The 21,220-nt window shown below is 32.9% G+C and overlaps 1 protein-coding gene across 1 annotated transcript; it reads left to right on the top strand.

Annotated features, from left to right (window-relative positions):
• The first annotated feature begins 10,521 nt into the window (after positions 1 to 10,521).
• LOC129759768 (cytochrome P450 4d2-like) lies at positions 10,522 to 21,146 on the top strand. The gene is made up of 6 exons (XM_055757288.1): positions 10,522 to 10,696; positions 10,752 to 10,931; positions 19,532 to 19,915; positions 19,978 to 20,595; positions 20,654 to 20,836; positions 20,902 to 21,146. The coding sequence occupies exons 2-6, from the start codon at positions 10,772 to 10,774 to the stop codon at positions 21,060 to 21,062; spliced, it is 1,506 nt and encodes a 501-aa protein (XP_055613263.1). The 5' UTR covers positions 10,522 to 10,696; positions 10,752 to 10,771; the 3' UTR covers positions 21,063 to 21,146.
• The last annotated feature ends 74 nt before the right edge of the window (positions 21,147 to 21,220 follow it).

The following is a 21,220-nucleotide window of genomic DNA, read 5'->3' as shown; positions in this document are numbered from 1 at the left end:
ATATCAGCATAAATGGGTTCATCAGAAAAAGTGATTTGAACAAAAAAGTGATGAACAATTGAAGTTCTTCGAAACATTGAGAATGTTTTGTGCTTGGGAAAAGAGGATAAAAATTATAAGGACTTAAAAGTGAATTGAAATAAGTGATTTTGGTCGAGGTCTACGGCGGTAAAGGGGTTTTAAATTGAGGTTTGATTAATTTGGTGCTGTGTATATGGGCAAATATTGCCAAAAGTGAGATGCAGTGTGTGGAAGGCATGCAAATTTCCAGCGTCAGATGCCATTGGACATGGTCGAACATGTCGCCCAGGCACACAGCATCAATTTTTTCATCGAAGCGGGCGTTGCACGGCAGTATAATGAAGAGAGAGCTGAAACCCCGGTGAGAAGTTTCCATTTACATCCCTTTTATTTCTCATTTTGCTCAGCGACTTTTTCCTGTACCCACTCAATTTCCACTGGAATTCCGATTTTCAACGACTTTTGCGTTTTAAAATTAACTTATGCTTTCTCTTTTTCATGAATAACGTTTATCAATAGTAAATTTTATGTCGTTTTGGTAGCTCATGAACCAAACTATGTTTAAAAATGACTGTATCAATTAAAAAAAGTGATAATCGTTAACAATAACAGTCATGTTTCCTCAAACCGCTAGAGGATGAATCTTGTGAACTGCAATTTTCAAATTTTTATATCGGTCGGGCACGTTATTGTAGAGAATTGAATTAATTATCAAATTTCTTATCATCAGCATCATATTATGAATAATTAGTAATTTTCAATAGCTATTAACTAAAGTAGTTCGATTTCATGAATGTTAAAATGTATTATTAATCATTTTATTGTTTTCTGATTTTTTTAAATGTTTTACACAAGTTTGATTCCTTTTTTCAATTTATTCTTTCATAAGTCAAGGTTTAATTGTTTGTTACATTTGAAATATAGAACTATTACTGTCCTTTTTTGACAAAAAAATTATCCTAATTCAGGTTTTTTCTGAGTTATTTATTTTTAATTAAGCCGTTTCTATTATCAGATTTATTATTGTTAAGCGGTGGCAAAGTGTTTCGAATAAAACATTTTCACTGTTTATTCATTTTAATTCGTCACAATAATATGCTATTCGATTTTGTCACATCACCATTCAGATTAAAATAGCATCGACATATTCATGTTTCAGGAGGATCCACGAATTAATTTAAAAGAAAAAATGTGCTTTAATTTTAACCTTACATTTCCTGTCATGCAGTAGTTAAAAAATATTTTTTGTACAAATCTTTTCGCTTTATTATATAATTTGAAGCTTTTATCGATAGTTAAATCAATCATGCATAGGATTTCAATTTTCTTTAGTTAAACGATTGATTAATTTCAAAGTTTTATCAATGAAATGATTGTCAAGATTTCTTATCTCAGATATTCGCCTAATTATAATCAAATATGAGTATAGCTTTCGTGTTAGCTGCAAATATTCGTTTTTTTCCTGTACTAACTATTTAAACTCGTAGGAGCCATTTTATCGCATTATAATATTATTAGACCAAATTTTCCCATGTATGTATTTTTTGATTTACATCTCAAAAGCGCCATTTATTTCTTTGAATATTTGTCTTATTATATGTTGTTTATTTCAGGTTGATTATGTCAATTTATACTTAAATTTTATTATATTGTATACATATTATATTGCACGTTTATTATATTTATTATAATTATATTTATTATATGTCATACATATTATATTACATTGTTTTACCATATTTATCAGAGAGAATGCATCTGGGAATAACCCTAAGAAATTATTGCAAGCGGAGTGGATTGCCAACCATTGTAGGTTTTTGAGGGTTGGATGCCTTCTCTCGACGAACCATCGGCCGTGGAAGCCCTAGAAGTCAATTCGAAGGCTAAGCCACACAGACATAGGCTGGACCTTGCTACTGATGGGGGCCCATACATACATACATACATACAAAACATTGCTTTTAAATTTTTGTAAATATCACTTCAACTTTTATTTTTATTTTGTAAACCTCTGCCCATCCGGCGATTTGTTTCGGTATCAAAAAAAAATATTTATGATTCCCTTAAGGGGCTTTCAAGTATTACGTAACTCGATTTTCGATAATTTAAACTGAAATCGTTTATATGACGTCAATGTTTTTGAAGATAAAAAAGTGTACTTTCATTCCGTAACTCAATTACTATGATAGATGTAGACAGCTCAATATCACATCGAAATATTGTGCAAACAAAATTAAATGTGAGAAATATGGCGAAATCCACGCTGGGGAAGCATGTTCTACCGGAAAGCTAAAAGCTAATGGAGGAAAACTGTAAAGGAATCGCACAAATTTTCATACGCAGAGGTTTTGAAAAAATCAGACGAAACTAATTTCTTGAACATAAACAATAGACATGAAGATAAACAATAGATTTACTTCGGAAATATAACTCGTCCAAAAATTTTGAGAAAAGAGCTTAAAATTTCTTAAAAATTTAATAAATACCCAGAATTTTCATTCCTTCCATTTGATCCTCCTGGAACTTCGATTCCAAGTTTCAATCAAACGAACAACCAAATACACAAAACGAACTTTATAAGTTCTAAAGCAAAAAACTTTTGAAACTGCAAGACACATTGTAACAGAACCCCCTCAAACGATTTCAACTGAAGCATTCTCAATTCAAAACGTTATTGAGTTTATATGTGATGCTTTTGAAATACCTGAATATATAAAATCAACAGTTTTCAAATTCTTCCCGCTCATTTTTTTTTTTGAAAAGTTATGTAGTAAATGGCCCTTTATTGAATCTTCCGTTAATGATTACAACAGCGTTAGTCTGCTGCTGATTCCACTTATTGCTGCAGCACTTACGTTCAGCTCCGGATTAAAGTTTTTTTTTTCAACTGAAAAAATATTTAAAACACAAAACATTATTTTGAAAACAAAAGATTTCTCACATCACCTTTTCAGACGGCCACAGATAAACTGAAAACCCTATGAATTCCACTCGATTTTACAAACCGACGATCTCCATTTTAACTCTCCTACTGAACGGAAGAAGGAAATATTTTTATTCATGTCCCACAAATCAAATCTGCGGCAAGCTACTTGAATGGCTCAGTGGAAGTCAACGACTGATTTATTTGAACTCTTGATTTTACATTTTCGCTATCGTTTTTATATTTACATGACATAAAAACACATCCCTTATGGAATAAATTTAGATCTTTTCAAGCTTAAAATTTGTTCCAATGTGCAAATTTTTGTAGTGTGCGTCGTTTAAATACAAAATGACGTAAAATTAGTTCTGATCTAGATTAGATTAAAAAACTATTAGGTGTTGATGCGTTTCTGGCTCGTTTAATTTTAGAAAATTTTTGGTGAATAATGTTCATCCAATTAAAGTGATTTATTTTAGTATTTTTCAAGGAAATTTTACAGTCGCTATCTCTTATGTCGATTTTGATGTAAACGAGTTTTGATCACCGGCGGTTTTGTTAACTTTTTAAGTTTATATTTTTCGGTGATTTGCGAATCAAATCATAAAAATTTCTTAACGCTTCGAATTTTGGAAAATAATTCAAAGAAAACTGCAGCAAAAAATTATATTCTGCAAATTTCATATTTCAATATTTTAATCTTCATACTTTTTATTAACCGTAAAGTAAACGTTTTTGAACAAATAACTTAAAACTAACCCAACTTAGATTTTTAAAGTGTGTTTCTCGAAATATTCGTTATGGTTAGATAACTCTTTCTTTTTCATATGGGGTAGAAAGAAATCTGATTCCCGTTTTGAATAATCTAAGACAAAGCTTGAAGAATTTCAACTTGATCATCCATAATAATCCATTCAGACAATACTAAAGACTGCCCAATCGAGATTGTGCATGGCACCCTTTCAAGTAAACACAGTTTTAAAAAAATCAGATGACACTTATCTCATTTCAAAAACGTTAAAATTCACCCACATCTACATAACAGCATTAGCGTGACGTTAGAATACTTACTTCGATTATTACAAACGTTTTTAAAATCCAAATGACGATTTTAAACGCTATACAGCTAAAATAAGCAGTTCAATGACATTTTCATATTATTGAATACTCAACATAATCCTTGAAAAAATTTATGAATTAAGATGCTCTACGCTTTTGAATTAATATTAAGGTTCTAGAAATGGTTTCTGATTGATATCTAGAAAAACGTGATAAAATCTAAATAATAATCGTGATAAAATCGAGCGTGGATTTGGCGAGTATTAAAAAATCGAACAGTGATAAAACTACTGTATACTTGTTTTGATATCCTTAAATATTTTCATTTTAAAACAAAAACCTAAGAATCCATTAAATTAAAGACAATTTTCATGATTGTATATCTGGCAGTTTAAAAACTATCATTTTATGAGCTCTTTCAAGAATATCTCGTTATAGATGTCGTATTACAATTGAAATTAATTCATACGTTGCGTTGTTGAGAAATGCAAATAAAAAAATCTATAAGTTATCTTGAATTCTTTTTCTGAGCAAAAAAAAATCTCCATTCCATTCCTGTTTGCAACTTTACGTTTGAAAAAGCAAACATTTGTGATAAGTGTCTGATGAATTCAAAATAGATTTTTTAAATTTTGATATTTTATTATTTTTCCGAAGTATTTTACTGAATCGATATTTGGAAATATAATTTTTAGACTATCAATTCTGAAATACAATCCACATTGTAAATTCTGATTTCGTTTCTTCAATTTCGAAACATAAAAAATCAACACTCTAATTGTTAATTTTATTCTAGAACAAGATAATCAAAATCAGATTCTGAAGTATGCAGCTATTGGAACATTACTTTTGATTGATTTGCTCTTGAATTTCAAGTTCTTCAAGTTTTATTTGAACAGATACAAATCAATAAGTAACAAATTTGCAACAAATAATACAAGCAGGACTAGAAGCAACCATGCGGTGAAAAAGTAGGGCAAAATAGTTGCTTTGAAGTGAAATTAGGGTAAAATTAGTGACCAGATCAAGACGAAAACTTACTAAAGAATGACATTAAAAACTAATACAAAACGCTTTAAAGACAATTCTGTTAATTGTGAAACGTTTCTTGGAAGGCTCTTGGCCTCACTTGTAGAAAAGCAATATGTTGGACAAAAGAGGAACATTTTAAATGAGCTTAGATAATTTAAGAATAGCGACCGAAGAATCCTAAAGTTCTAAAGAAACAATAGAAGGGAACCAAAAGATCGTACTTAAAGACTAGAACAACTAAGCCCGACAAGAACTTCGAGTTTATCCATTTTCTTTGAAAAGAACCCACAAATTTTGAAAATTCATTCTATAGTGTATAAACCATCAGAATTTTTTCAATGTCACTAAAACAGTTGAAAAAGTCTAAAATTATATTGAAAAAAGCTAACAATTCGAAATAAATTTACAGAAACCAAAATTTTCAACAAAATTGTTATATGAGAGAGATCTACAAATGCAAATAAAAAACCAGCACATGTTTAACGAAAAGTTTAAAGAATTTACTTGAAATTGAGTTAAGATTTACATTTACAGAAATTTCATTTCATGAAAGGGTCATGAAATTAAAAATTGGGAGGTCCTCATGAAAAAGTGACATAACAATGATAGAGGATTGAAAAAAGATAAAGGACAAAATGTTGACAGAAGATTGACAATGGCTTAAAGAAGCTTAGCGAGAAAATTGACTTAAGGTGATAATAACACAAAAAAGGCTAAATAATTTTACGAGACTACTCTTCAAGGTAGAATATAACTTTCAAATTTAAAACTAACTCGAAGAGAATTTATCTACAAAATTAGAACATTTCCAAAGAGATTCACTGCAGACTTTATTGCATGATTCACATATAAATCATTAGAAAGTATTACTAAAAAAATGATGTTCAAAAAGGAAGGAAATTAAAAAAATATTCATAAATGATTTAACACGACAATTTCTTTAAAAAAAATAACAGATCCAAGAAACACCTCATAAAAATTATATCCATCCAAGAAACACCAATTGGAATATTGTATTTATATCAGTAAAAAGGTACAAAAATTATTCAAAGTTATCGAAAACTTCAAAAGAGATCTATGTATACTACCAATCTTTCAAATGATTCGAAAATATCTAGAAATAAGGGAACTTGGAAATGAAATATCTGATATTTTCGATTCAATTGAGTCACTTTTCACAAGTTTACCTTCCATTTAATACAACCAAGAGCATTGAAAGCATGGAATATTTCCTGTCATGTGATTTATTGCACTGTACAGATTATGATTGTTTTTTTTTTTAATTAACTTGAGAATTATTTTTAACAAATTCAAGCTTTGAAAGCCATAATACTTCAAATCTTGGTTAAGCATCTTGTAATAGTGTCACTTTAGGAAATATTTTTTCTTGACACGAGTGCCAAAACGTTGTTAAAGTGTCACAAATAAACAAAAAACTACATATTTTTTAGGCAAAAAACTATTTTTTTTTATATTCCAATTGCCATCCATATAATGTTTAAGTGTAAGCGATATTTAAAAGCAAAACAAAACAATAATCATTCTTACTGAATCTGAGCCATTCTCTCAATTTAGGTCGTGTGAATTCCCACAGGACTCAAAAGGAAAGAAAAGGAACCCGTCAAATAAATAATAAACGAATAAACTAATAATAAACTAATGAAGACATACCGCGTGTCTTGAAAATATATAATGTTTTTAATAATGAGTAGAAAATGTTAGAAAATAGGCTCAGTTGTAAGAAAATTATTAGGAAAATAGTGACTTTAGTGACCAAATTAAAAAAAAAGTAACTTATGAGTGACCAGCCTGAAAAAAGTAACAAAGTTACTAAAAAGTGACCAACTTCTAGCCCTGTACAAGGGAACAAAATTTACATTTTTCCGAGGTAATGAACTTGAGATCTAATTTTGACTAATTTAAGGACGCTGAATTTCAAATATGCAATTTGTATTTTCCAACAGTTCTTGATTTCGAGATAACTTGCAAAAATCAACTTTCCCGAAGACCGCGAGAATTTTGTCTTCAGAGGAAAAAGTTATAGAAATTTTCTTATTATTAATTTTTGACGGTCGGTAATTTTGACAAAATTTTAGAGACCTTTTATACCAAATCGAATCTTAGTTAGTTCTTAAAGCATAAGTGAAATCAGATTTCATCAAAGTTGTTAAATGAATTAAAATGTTTTATTTTAAATATTCAAAGACTTTTTTCAGTTATGTCAGAAATAGTTGCAATGTTATTTATTCAAGTTTAAAAAAAAATGTACAAAATTTTTTTTTAAGCGCATATCTGAAACAAGAATATCTATGCAAAATCTGAATCCTTGATTGAATGAAGAATAATAGTTAGATTTGAAATAAGTTTTTGTCTTCTATGTAGATTTTCTGGTTCATCAGTTATGAACGATAGATTTTGCTCAAAGCGATCAATTTAAAATTTTCACACGCCATATTACCAAAACTAGAGCTGATCGACAAAATTTGACAAATGATTCGAGTTCAGGAGCCAAAATCTTCCAAAATCAATTATTAAATCATAGGCACCAAAAATGCTGTTCCCTTGTAGATGAATGGAAAAAGTGAAAAATCATATTTTTTTCTTTCTTTACACATATGTATTCCAATTTTTTTAAAATGATATTTCAATACATATCAAAAACAGAATCTTAAAATGAATGGTTAATTTCTTATAGTTTATACTAAAACTAAACTAAAAAACGATACAGATGTTGGGTAGATAATCTGGTTTCGGAAATACAACGCTTAGAAAAAATAAATTTTACAATTTTTTGAAAATTGAATAGATAACATAATTGCTAATATTGCTGACATCACAAAAAAACATTTGTTCTATTTAGTATTTGAAACTGAAGATTTTGTTTTATTTAAGATTTTTGGTTAAAGACTTAAAAGCGTTTTGACTTATGCATTAAAAATATTTAAGATTGATTTTAGTTTAAAATGTTTACAAAATTCCCATATTTTACAAAACTAAGGAAAATAACAAAATCAATACTTCTATAGTTTTTCCCCCCCAGAAGTTAAATTTGCTCACGGTCTGCGGGAAAATTAATTATTAACACATTGCGGACCAAATACGAGAATTTTCACTGGCTTTTTTCACTGGCCGTTTATGTGCTCTTAGATTAAGGTTGCCAGATTGCCCTGATATTTCATACATTATTTGGGAACAGTCCGGCCCGGCCGGTTACCCGGATTACATTGAAAAGTGCCCGGATTTTCCCAGATTTATTCACTTTATTTGGCAAAACAAACAAAAAACAGACACCTCCAAAACGAAATTTTTTGAGCATGTTTCATAAAAATAATTATGAAATGTTTTTTGGAAGCCTTAAATACAATTCAAAATCTGTCGATGAGTTTTGAAGAAAAAAAAATGTTTTTTTTAATTTGTTTCTTGATTTTTGTTGAGTAATTCCTGGGTATTGAGAAAATTTGACCGGATATTGCCCGGATTTATGGTCGTCACATTTGAAATAAAATGTTAACCAGGTTTTTATCTCAAATTGCTCGGTTTGTCCGGGCCGGATAAGTGCTGGAAAAATTCTGGAAACCTTATCTTAGAAGTTATGCAAATATTATGAATTTTATAATGAAATTCTATTCTAAAAAAATGAAACACAACACTTTCGGTAACTCAAAAATACTAAATTTGTTGAATTTGATCCAGTGATTTTGAAAATATAGGATTCCAATTTTGATAATTTTTTTTTATTTAAGTAGGATCGTAACAATGATCGTATAAGCCAAAAAGGTATCAGTGCCAAAATGATCAATTTGTAGTTTCTAATGCCAATTGGTTCTTCATATTTTGAAATACATTTGGTGCAATTTTCATATTTTTACAGTTTTATGTTTTATGTTTTCATACTTTTTTTGTTACTAAGAAATCTACAATTTTGCAAAAAAAAATATTCAAAATCGCAAAACAGGAATCTTCAAAGCAGGTTTTCTTGAAAGGAGTTTTTAAGCACTTTAAGCACCCTCCTCCCAATAACAGTTTGAACGACAGGCTTGGGGAATCATTGAACAATCTTAAAAATTATACTAGTTGACCATCTTAGAACTTCGTTCGTTAAACGGTCATCGTGTTTCACATTTCTGGAAGTGTTTTTTTTTTGAAAATGTATACCGAGCTATCAGTTCATGATAGTTTATTTTTTTATACAGTTTTTTTTTAATTTTTGACGATTTGACAGTTTTCTTGTGTCACATTACCTATACCCAAATAGATCTTATGTCATTTAACTGACGGATGTTTGATTTAGACCTCGAATTCAAAATTCTTAAGTGTATTTACTTCTTTAAATCGTCAGCAGAACTTCAAACTCCAAAAATGGGAGTAATAAATAATAAATGATAAATGAAAAAAAAAAACAAATGAAAAAAATTTTCCTTTGTAATGATTCGTTATGAAATCGTTACGACCACAGGGGAAAAAAATTAAGTGTTAACGAACAATTGTCATTCATAATATTCTTGAGAATTCCCAAGAATTTTTCATTGAATAGAATATTGTTGTTTACCTCGGGTTCAAAGTAAATCTCATACATCAATTCTTTCGAAGATCCATTTATCATCTGGTTTATAACTGTTTTAACATCTTCATTTACCTTAAGCTTTCATAGTTTTGATATGGTATCGCTAGTCGTTAACAGGTGGCGCTAGTGTTGATTCAAGCTTCAACTATTCTTAGCTTAGTTCATTTTTTTTTTCAAATATTTTCTACAAAAAAACAAAGTTAATGAACTTTAAAATAATAAATTTATCTAAGAATAACGTTCAATTTTTTCGACTTTTATCATAACCAAAAGTTTGATAATTTTCATCCTTTTTATTCTCAATATTTTTTTTACCAAAAATTTTAACGACATGGTGAGAAGTTATGAAGGGCGTACTCGCAAAAGTAAAATAAAAAGAATACTGGTACATTATCACAACGCCATCTGAACAAGTTGCAGTTGACTTTACCAGGGGATGACGAATTTATACAATAAATGACTAATATTGAAATCTAAACAGCTTAAGATGACATTTGTTAGCTTTTACGATATTGTGTAGTCGTTATTTGCATAGCCAATGGCTTAGGGATTTTATCTGATTGAGTTTATTATTATCTTGAATCTAATGTGACACGAGATAAAATCCAAAAAACCAACATAATATTGTTTGTTATATTTTTCTTTCATGACTGTTTGTATTGCATCAGTTAACCCTTGATTGTGTTGATTCCACGTGTTGAATTTAGAATGATTTCTCTCAGCTCACAGTTTCAGATCAACCGGCGAATGAAGGAGTCTGACGTTTCACGCCTCTCCAGCCAACGCTCTCAACATCAACGAACCATGCTCAATGGTCGGTAGAATGCACTAATTAGGAGCATCCATCCGATGAGACCGGTCCAGTTCAATCCGGGCCATCTGCCCCATGACTGACTGAGAAACAACAAAAAGCTGTTCAAAACAGAGCACAATCCGGCTCATCGAGCTTAGTTAAGCTTGAACGTCGCGCCGATTGAGATCACATACGAACATTGCAGCCGGTACGATAAGCTTCAATTCAGTTTTTTTTTTTCATTCATTCATCTTCGACGTAGAAAACCAGTATCGGAAATAGGCTTATCAGCAATTCTAACTAAGTACGAAAAGCAGCAACGTAGCGTAGACTGTGCTTTAAAATTTAAGGTTTTTTAGAGAAAGTTTATCTAGCGAAGATGTCCTTCCTCGAGTGGCTTGTGACCACCCTGCTGATTATTCTGGGACTCAACTATTGGATGGTACGGAGAAACCTCAAATATGGACATCAATGGCCGGGACCAACACCCTACCCAATCATCGGATGCTATTACCTGTACTATAAAATGAAACCTGAAGGTAAGCTTTGATGGGGGGAAAACAACAACACTTCACAAGTTGAGATTACAGGTTGCACCGGACTTAAACAATCTGGTTTCGAAAATAATCTAGCCATTGGTAAGTTAGGCGGCTTCCAAATATTTGCATTTGAAATTGTAGCAGACTGTAAAAAAATACATTTTAATCAATGATTGTAAACCAGTGACGTATTTTGTTCAGTTAAAATAAGCTACTATTTAATTGATCACCTTTCGATAGTTTGTGAACTACGCAAGCAAAAACCGTTCAGAAAACAACAATATAGGTTATTGTGTTCATTCAGATGATTCATGTTAATCGCCCCTCATCATCATCCGGAGCTTGTTCTGCGTTCTACTAGGTATAAGATGTAGGGGAGATGAGATGAGGTGGATTAGAAAAAAAACAACTAGCTGGACTCGTCATAATAATAGGAGATTGCACGGAGATTGGACGAAGTGAAAAATAATAGAATTCCTATCCACAGCACAGAGCCCTGCGGGTCATCGAGCTGGTGTCGATAGCTTAACTATCTTAAATGAAAGTAGGATTAAACGCTAGACATTTTTGAAGTATTTACTTCGGATTTAAGTATCCCATTTCAACATTTATTTTTACTTGAAAATAGAGGTTTAGGTTTCCTATAATGGAGACTATCATGTCAAATCAATTATCTGCCGGCTACTTCCGGTAATTGTTTTGAAATATGAGGTGTCGGAAAAATATCTAATCAAAACCTAGGAAAATTTGTAATGTTTGATAAAGTTGTTATGCCATTACTTTTTAAATTCTCTTAAAAAAGTTTTCCGCTAAACAACTTTGTCGAAGACCGTAACTTCATTCTTTAGGGATGAATCAGCCTATGGGTTGAAAATCCCCAGAAAAAAAAGAAGACCGTAACTTCGTATATTATGAGACAAAAAAAATTAGGCGTTGAATGTGGGCCTGTTTTCGGCATTCAAAAACAATAAATTGCACCTCACTAGAATGTAGATTAAATTTGCTTTCCAATGAATATACTTTGTATTGGTCCAAACAAAGTAAATGCACTGAAAATCCGGGTACAACCTGACGGAGGACCACAAAAACAGATGAAATTTCCATTACTGAAAAAATCGCGCAAAGTAGCCAACTTTGAAAAATTCCAGTAAATTCAATTTTTGTTGCATCGAAAATCTAAAGACAGCAAAATGTTAGAATTTCAATAAAGTTTGTAGTCATATTTTTTAAAACACTCTACCATCGCTCAAACAGTATTTACTAGCAATCGAATGAAAAGTAGGTTTTTGAGACCACTTTTTTGAACTTTTTGTGACCATTTCATTAAAAAAAATTTTAAAAAATATTTCTTGTCTTCATGATGTAGGCATTAACTTCAGCTTTCATATGCATAAGGCAAATGTTTTTTTGGACGTGTAACATATGAACTACAGCAGTTTTCGTGAGGCATGTTTCTTCGGATTTTTTTTTCTTTCATGCTGAATAACGAGAAAACTTGTAACTTTAGCTGTATATAATGTTCTAAACATATTTTACTGACATTACCAGGTATCTATTGATATATGTAAGTTTTATATGAAGTTCATAATAATTCAAACGACTTAAATAGATTTTACTTTTGTGGTGTCAAAATGACACCCAAAGTCGGAAAAGGGAGTTTTTTTGTCCAGGCTTCCAGAGCTCGTCCATAAAAAAGGTAAAGATGCAATATTGAAGAACTTTTGAATTCATTTAGGGTCCCCGAAAAAATTTTTTGTATTTTGAAGCTTCTAAAAAAAGTTACAAGCCTTCAAACTTGCAATGGTGTCAAAATGGCACCCTAATGCGAATGAGGGTTAACAGATAATTACTGCATAAACATTAGTTATTGAACAGATATTATTAATTTCATGATAACCAATGATCTCAACCCATTCAGAAGAAAATTATCGGTATAGAATTTTGAATACGGCGAATGCACCAACATCACTGTTTCGAGAAAAACGCGTTCAAAGTTTGACAGCTCCATAAGCTCCCAGCAATTTTTATTTGTTTTCATTATTTCTCGAAAACCAATTATCCTTCAGTCAACGTTGTACAATCAAAATGTAGGTCTCCGAACGTATTTGTTTACATTTGGCGCATTCACCCTATTCGAAATTCACTACCGATATATCTTCACATCACATTTTAATAATTGTTTCAATCACAGTTCAATAGCTAGATTTTTTTTTGTTTAAATTTGCTGAGATAACAGCATTGTTGTTTTGTTCTATTTGGCACATTTTTCAAAAACATTTGATATTTGTAACACTTTTCTGTTCCGAGATATAGCGAAGGAATCAAGTATCCCCAGGGATCAAGTATCGTCGTTTTTCCCTAATGTTTTATTTATTGGAGTTAATATCTTATTTCTATTTCAATTTCAATTGAAATCAAAACTATATATTCCACAATAACAGAAATTTTTATTTGGTGTTTTGTCTTGAGTTTATTTGAATTGAGGCCCTTGGATCCAAAGGGATATAGGGGAGATGAGGGCATAATGAGCACCCGGGGCATAATAAGCACTCCTTTTTTCTACATAAGTACGTATTTTCTTAAACAAATTTTCATAAGGACTTGTTTCGTACTACCCATAGTATTAATCTTCACCAAAAAAGAAATATCCTTTTCATCTTTACAGAAATATTAAATAATAACCAGCTTGGTTCTCAAGTGACAAAAATATTATAATTTTTGAGCACCACCAAATAAGCTTTTATGACCTTTAAATCATCTTGATCTGAAATGTACGCACTGTAACATGATCTACACATTGTTTCTTAATTTTCAACATCATAAAATATTTGATTTTTTACTTTAATCAATTTTAAAACGCTTTTTTACTTTAATTTGTTCACTAGAGGCGAACAGAGCACTATCAAAGAAGGCATAATGAGCATTTTCTGCCGAGGAATCTAGCAGCGAATTCAACTCGATGAAGTCAACTGAATAATAGTCGGATAGGTTATCAGTAGACTCGAGTTCGATTCCTTTTCGAGGGGATTTTTTTTGCACATACCATTCATAATTTTTTTTTTGTTACATTATACGGCTAATAGCATCAAAGCATCATCCGTCAAAAAACACCAGAAACATAGTGTATGAACATGTGTTAATTCTTTGAATTCTACAAACAGACCTAGATTATTTTGTTATTGCTTTGTTTGATGAATCTACGCCTCACCGTTTAGTGCAATCATGAATCATAAATGAAAAAAAAAAAACACTTCCACCAGGAATCGAACTCGAGCCTACTGATAACCTCTCCGACATCTAACCAATAGGCCAAATTGTCAGACGATAAAGTTAAGCGGTAGCTCTATTACTCAGTTGACTTCATCGAGTCGAATTGGCTGCTAGATTCCCCGGCAGAAAACGCTCATTATGCCTTCATTAATGGTGCTCATACTGCCTCGGGGTGTTTCTCATTATGCCTCTACAGTGACTGGTTTTCAGCTTTTGGCAAAAATTTTTAAAATGCTTTTTTAAACGTTTTTATCTACTTTTTCAAGTTTCATCCAATTAGGCAATAGACTATTTGAGTGTCTGAACACTAAACAATGATGTATTTCTCATATTACAGCTGTTCTCTATGGTTAAATAAGCATTTTCCTTAAGGTGGCCATTATGCCCTCATCTCCCCTAAGCAGAGAGAATAGATGTACAAAGTCGAACAAACAATTTTTATAAAAGTGTGAAAAATTTCAAAAATTGACATCCAAAAAATACGTTGAAAATTGACTTGAAACAGTGCCATCTATTGTGCCGTTCAAAAGTTACAAATCAAATTTTCTAATGCTTCAGATTTCGAAAAGGCGTAATCGTATATGAACCCATCAATAATCAAACTAGTGCCACTATAAAATAGACGGATTCAATTTATTGCTAGATAAATGCAATAAGAGCTACTTTTGACTGGACATTAGAACAAATTATTTATGTAACTATATGATTATTCATTTTTAAGTAGGTACTCATTAATAGATTTCGTGTTAAATCGTAACATTAGAAAAGTGGTTCTTAGCCTAAAGGGTGAGCAGATTTTTTAAAATGAATCCTTTAGGAACAAAATATGGAATTTGCTTTTATCGATGGTTAAAATTTTTTAATTTGTTTAAGAATTTGGTGAATCAAAGTTATTTATTTGAGCATAAAATAAATTCTTTTTAGGGTAGCCATTATGGAAATAAACAAAGTTTTTCAAAAAAAAATCAATAAGAAGTATGAAATTTTCGGATCGAATTTGATGCAAACTTGAACTAAGTTTGGTTTGAAATTCAGCTTCAATTAAGCAATATTAATAATGTTAAACAATACACCGAGAAAGTACAGAATTTCGTGCAGATTTTTTAGGTGAAGATCAGGTACATGCTTCTATAACAGCAAATATTTTTCATAAAGAATCTATTCCATAATGAAAATCTTGTGGATGATTTATTTTAAATTAAATTTGGGATATTTTGCATAAAACAAAACTTAGAACTCAAATTCTACTTAATATTTGTGATTTTCAGCTGAATTGTGTGTACAAACTTATTCTAATTAAAAAAAATGAAATCTGGATATCGAATTGACAAGAATATTTAAGTTCATGTTCTCTTGGATTCCTCAAAAATTTTATGTTGATTGAAAAACTCATTCACAAGCTAAATCTTTTTCTGAATTTTAAATCTGAATTCTGAACCTTCAGTATTTTATTATTTCATTATTTTTTTTTTAGTTTTAATGTTTTTTGAAAATGTGAATTTCAAATGATGAATCTGTATATGCGATAGAAACTTAGAAACTTTGATATGAAATGCAAAACCGAATTTGAACCAGGATTTCAAAGCAGCTTTTCATTCCTAATTTCTTATGATTATTCAAACTGAAAATCAAGAATCTTAAACTTGATACAGAATCAGAAATACGAAAATATGTAGAAATACAATGGGAATATTGAACCAGAACCTTAAAAATGGTTTTAGTTTAAAATTTAAAATTCAGACCTGAATTTCTATGATTAGTTTGCCAGATTGCTCGGTTTCAACCGAGTTGGCCCGGATATTTGAAATAAAATTTGGGAAAAGTCCGATCCGACCCGGTTGCCCGGATTTCATTGGAATAGCCCGGATTTTTCCCGGGTTTATTCTCATTCTCATTCTTAAATCAAACTTAAATGAACAATTTGTGTTATGTTTTTTTTTTCTGCGTCCAAAATTTTTGGAGCAAGTTTCAAAAAAATAATTATGAAAGGTTTTTCCAAGTTTCTATATTTTTAATGAGTAATTCTTAGTAATTGACCAAAATTGCCCGGATTTTGGTCGACAATTTTGAAATCAAATACCCGGATTTTGCCAGGTTTTCATATAAAACGTCCCAGATTTGTCCGGCCCGGATACGTGCTGAAAGAATTCTGGCAAAATTTTTCTATAAACAAGTGAGAAAATTTTGAAAAACTGTAGCAGAATTTTGATGGATTTTTAAGGTTTTGGTATTAGTTTTTAGTTAAGATTGTAACTCTTGAATAGCTTGCTATATAACCATAATTTTAAAATTTTGAGTGTAGAGTAGAATACCTCGCTTGCTTTTTTTAACCCTCATAGGGGGAAATTTCATTCGCGTTTTTATCGATTGCCAGTTTTTTCACATGGGATAATATGGATTGGAACGGCAGTGAAGCAGTCGAAATAACTAACAGTTTAACAATAAGTTTTTGCACTTCTTGATGATTATCTTTAGAGGACGAATCGGCTATTTCCAGTCAATTAGGGACATTATTGACGATCAGTCTTACCCATCAGAACTAATTCTAGACATCTGAAAGCTGGTTACTTTCCAAGTATCACTTGAAAAAAAAAAAAATAAACGCCCACAAACACATACAGGATATCAATAAAACTTGATGTTTCCTGGAAGAGATTCCTTTTTCTTAACTCTAAGCTTACGTCTTTCGAAGATATGATGGCTAGCATTTTCCAAATGCCAAAATCACCGACCCACAGAAAGTGTACTTTGTATGCCGTGACCGGGTTTCAATCTCATGTCCTCTGTCTTAGAAGACTTGAAGGCTATCCTCTACGCCACGGGCTGCGGTACGTCATACTTTTGCATCCCATTGTCCAAAATTTGGCTCTTCTAGCTTGAAGGAAATAGCGACTAACTTTTAAGATAATTTTCCGAAACTTTTACAGTAATTTTCTTGAAACATGCCAAATAGTTCACACGATCTGGTCAAAACTGACCAAAATTTTATTTTTTTTCTCAGTTTGGCTTTGACAGTTTTCTTTTGAGACATCTGGTGGCCACGCCAAAAAACAAAAATTGGATCAAAACGGTCGTTGGAAATTTTACAAAAGTTTCGTGGTCTAGCTTGTACGTCTTTTCTCTGTGGTATTAGTAACAGAACTGAAAAAATCGAGATAACCATCTAAAATTAATCCTTCATTGCCATTCAGCATATGCATTTCAATGAAAAAAATTCCACTATTTTCTTATGTTTAGATGTCGTTGAAGCCCCCCTGCTGAATTGAAGTCAAATTTTGTTTGTAGCCAAAGGAGTATAAGTACAGCACTTCAAACACTTTCCGTTACATTGGTTAAAGTTTTTTTTTAATTTCCTGTGAGAATCAAAAACATTATAAAACTAGCTTAAATTGTAAGAAACTATGTCGTTATCATTTTGTAATCAATAAATGGTACCACCATAACATAATATCACTTAACATTAGATTAAAATTTGTGCTGTGGTATACAAATTTTGCATCTAAACCCGCTATTGCATGATGCCCTGCTTGACGGTATTGTATAAGGCAACTCTGAAGCATTCCATATAAATCCATCGGTTTATTGAAAAAAAACGGACTAGTTCCAGAAAGTAGATTTTTATTGGCGAAAAAAGAAAATTCAAGGACTTTGAGGCACATCTAAATCAAGTTCAGTTGAGCTGAAATTTTGCTCAAATGGCCCAATCTACAACCAAACGTAAGAATTGAAAGTCGATAAAACATTTTTTTTCACGGTCGCCATATACATAACACAATATTTCAAAACTCACTGATTTGGCGTTATTCTGCCTGACATTTCCACAGAAGCCAAGCGGACTGAGGAAAACAAGAATTTGCATTATGAAAACCGCATGATACTTTTAATAAATTGGCGACCGGATTTTTTTTAATTGCATTGCGCATATATTACACGACTAATGCCTAAGACCAATTAGATCCAACTTAGTGGCGACCGGATTTGAACATTAAAACACTCTCGTACGTAACCCATGTAAATTCTAATGAAAATTCAAACAACATTTGCATTAACCTATCGGATACAATCAATTGCTGTTAATAAAACCAAATGTATTTTGATAAGTATGAAATAAGGATTCTATTTATTTTTTATTTACATAGTATTCCGTCTTACGACATAACTTGACGAACATAATTCCTAAAATTCACTCGGTTCATAGCAACCGTTCTCCAATTTCTCGGGCACCCCACGTTCGCCAGATAACGCTCCACTTGGTCTAACCACCTCGCTCGTTGCGCCCCCGCTCGTCTTGTTCCTACCGGATTCGTAGCGAACACCTGTTTTGCAGGAAAGTCGTCCGGCATTCTCGCAACATGTCCCGCCCATCGTATCCGGCCAGCCTTCACCACCTTCTGGATACTGGGTTCGCCGTAGAGTCGCGCGAGCTCGTGGTTCATCCTTCGCCTCCACACTACGTCCTCCTGTATGCCGCCAAAGATGGTTCTTAACATTCGTCGCTCGAATACTCCGAGTGTACGCAGGTCCTCCTCGAGCAATATCCATGTGTCGTGCCCGTAGAGAACAACCGGTCTAATGAGCGTCATATACAGGTTACACTTCGTGCGAGGGCTAAGTCTTCTCGACCGCAGTTGCTTGTGGAGTCCATAGTAGGCACGACTTCCGCTGATAATTCGCCTCCGGATCTCACGGCTGGTGTCATTGTCTGCGGTCACCAGTGAGCCGAGATAGACAAAGTCTTCGACTATCTCCAGCTCGTCGCCGTCGATCGTGACCTTGTTATTACTGGACAAGCGGGTTCGGTCGGTCTCGGATCCGCAGGCCAGCATGTACTTCGTCTTGGACGTATTAATCATCAACCCAATCCTTCCTGCTTCGCGTTTCAGTTTGCGGTAGATCTCCTCCACCGCCGTTGGAATAAGGATTCTAGTGCAATTTGAATTTTTAAATTTGGTCCACCCCACCTTGAGATGATTTGGTTTAGAATTTTATGTGCAGTTTTTGGAAAATGTTCCAACGTTAAGCTGAGCTTAAGTTACAGAAGGTAAACATGGCTCTCGATCTTCCGAATGAGATGATGAAATCTGTCATAAGATGGTTGAGATGTGTCCAAACCACGTGGACATGACTCAAACCCCTACCTTACTTTTTGTGGACAAGCGTGGACATTTCTAAGCACCCCTCCATCCTTCCCGAAAGTTGTTCACGTGGTATATGCGCTAATGAGCAAACGATGACTTCAAGCATCAAAGGGATGTTTCAAATTCTTTCTATTGTTTTCAATTAAATTTTCCTTGTATAACGATTTTATAAATTTTACTTCTCTATTCAAGATACGATCAACTTCATCACAATGCTCACCAAAAAGTACGGCAAGATGCTGTGCGTCTGGATCGGCTCCCGGTTGGCCCTGTTCTGTACCGATATTCAGGAAACGGAAATCGTTCTCAGCAGCCAGAAGTTGATACGCAAAAGCGAGCTGTACAAGTTTTTGGTGCCCTGGTTGGGTGATGGGTTGCTGCTGAGTACCGGTCAGAAGTGGTACCAGAAGCGGAAGATCATAACGCCGGCGTTTCATTTCAAAATTTTAGAACAATTCGTCGAAGTTTTCGACAAACAGAGTTCCATTTTGGCTCAACGGTTAAAGGGCGAAGCCAATGGTAAGCTGGTCAATATCTATCCCTATGTGACACTGGCAGCTTTGGATATTATTTGTGGTAAACTCGTTGTTATTATTGTTTAAAGAATAAATAAGGATTAAATTTTGAACTTATTTTAGAAACTGCCATGGGTACCCAGATCAACGCTCAAACGGACACAGAATCGCCATACGTTAAAGCAGTCACGGAGCTGAGCTACCTTTTGGCCAATCGTTTCGTAAAAGTATGGCAAAGGTCAGATTTCCTGTTCAATCTGAGTCCCGATAGAAAACGACAGGAAAAACAGATAAAAGTTCTTCACGACTTCACAACCAAAATTATTCATGCCAGACGTCAAGAACTAGCTGAAAGTGGAGAAAAAGTCATTGAAGGTGATGATGGTGTCGGAATGAAAAAGAAGATGGCGTTCCTAGACGTACTTCTGCAGGCCACCGTTGATGGACAGCCCTTGACGGATAAGGAAATTCAGGAGGAAGTTGATACGTTCATGTTCGAGGGTCACGACACCACTACTATTGCGATCGCATTCACTTTGCTACTATTGGCTAGAAATCCAGAGGTTCAAGAAAAAGCTTACAACGAAGTGATCAATATTCTCGGAAGCAATCTTGAAACTCCTGTGTCCTACCGTGATCTTCAGGACATGAAATATCTAGAAATGGTTATCAAGGAATCTCTTCGATTGTACCCTCCAGTACCGATAATTGGACGAAGGTTCAACGAACCTACTCTTCTAGGTAAGAACCGAAATCACTAAATAAACTCTCTGTTAAAAACTTCCTTTTTTAAAACCAGGAGACAAAACGGTTCCAGAGGATTCCAATTTTAACCTTGGGATCATGTTGATGCACCGTGATCCAACTCTCTTCGAAGATCCTCTACGTTTCGATCCAGAACGGTTCAATCCGGAACGAACGATGGAACAATCTTCACCATACGCGTACATTCCGTTCAGTGCTGGACCCAGAAATTGCATAGGTAATTTAAGTTAAAATTTCTTTAAAAAAGTAATAATTATAAAATTACAAACCTCCGTATTGCAGGTCAAAAATTTGCCACGCTTGAGCTGAAGAGTACCATTTCCAAGGTGCTGAGGCACTTCCGGCTTACCGAGGCCGGGCCAGAGCCGAAGCTTGTGATGCAGCTTACCCTTAAACCGGCCGGTGGAGTCAGTTTGGCGTTTGTGCCACGTACTGCGAAATAGTTTTCCAAATATACATTGCGAAAAGATCAATCCCGTTGTGATAATGTGTTGAATAAAAAATTGGTATAAGTTATTCTTTCGTTACATTTGAGTTGATTTCTGGTAGGATTTTTTATTTTCTTATTATTGAACTCGGATATTTGATGGCATCCTCAGAC

Source organism: Uranotaenia lowii, unplaced genomic scaffold (genome assembly GCF_029784155.1).
Source record: "Uranotaenia lowii strain MFRU-FL unplaced genomic scaffold, ASM2978415v1 HiC_scaffold_267, whole genome shotgun sequence".
NCBI lineage: Eukaryota > Metazoa > Arthropoda > Insecta > Diptera > Culicidae > Uranotaenia > Uranotaenia lowii.
Note: the sequence above shows the minus strand (reverse complement) of the source record. Positions and strands in the feature narration are given on the sequence as shown.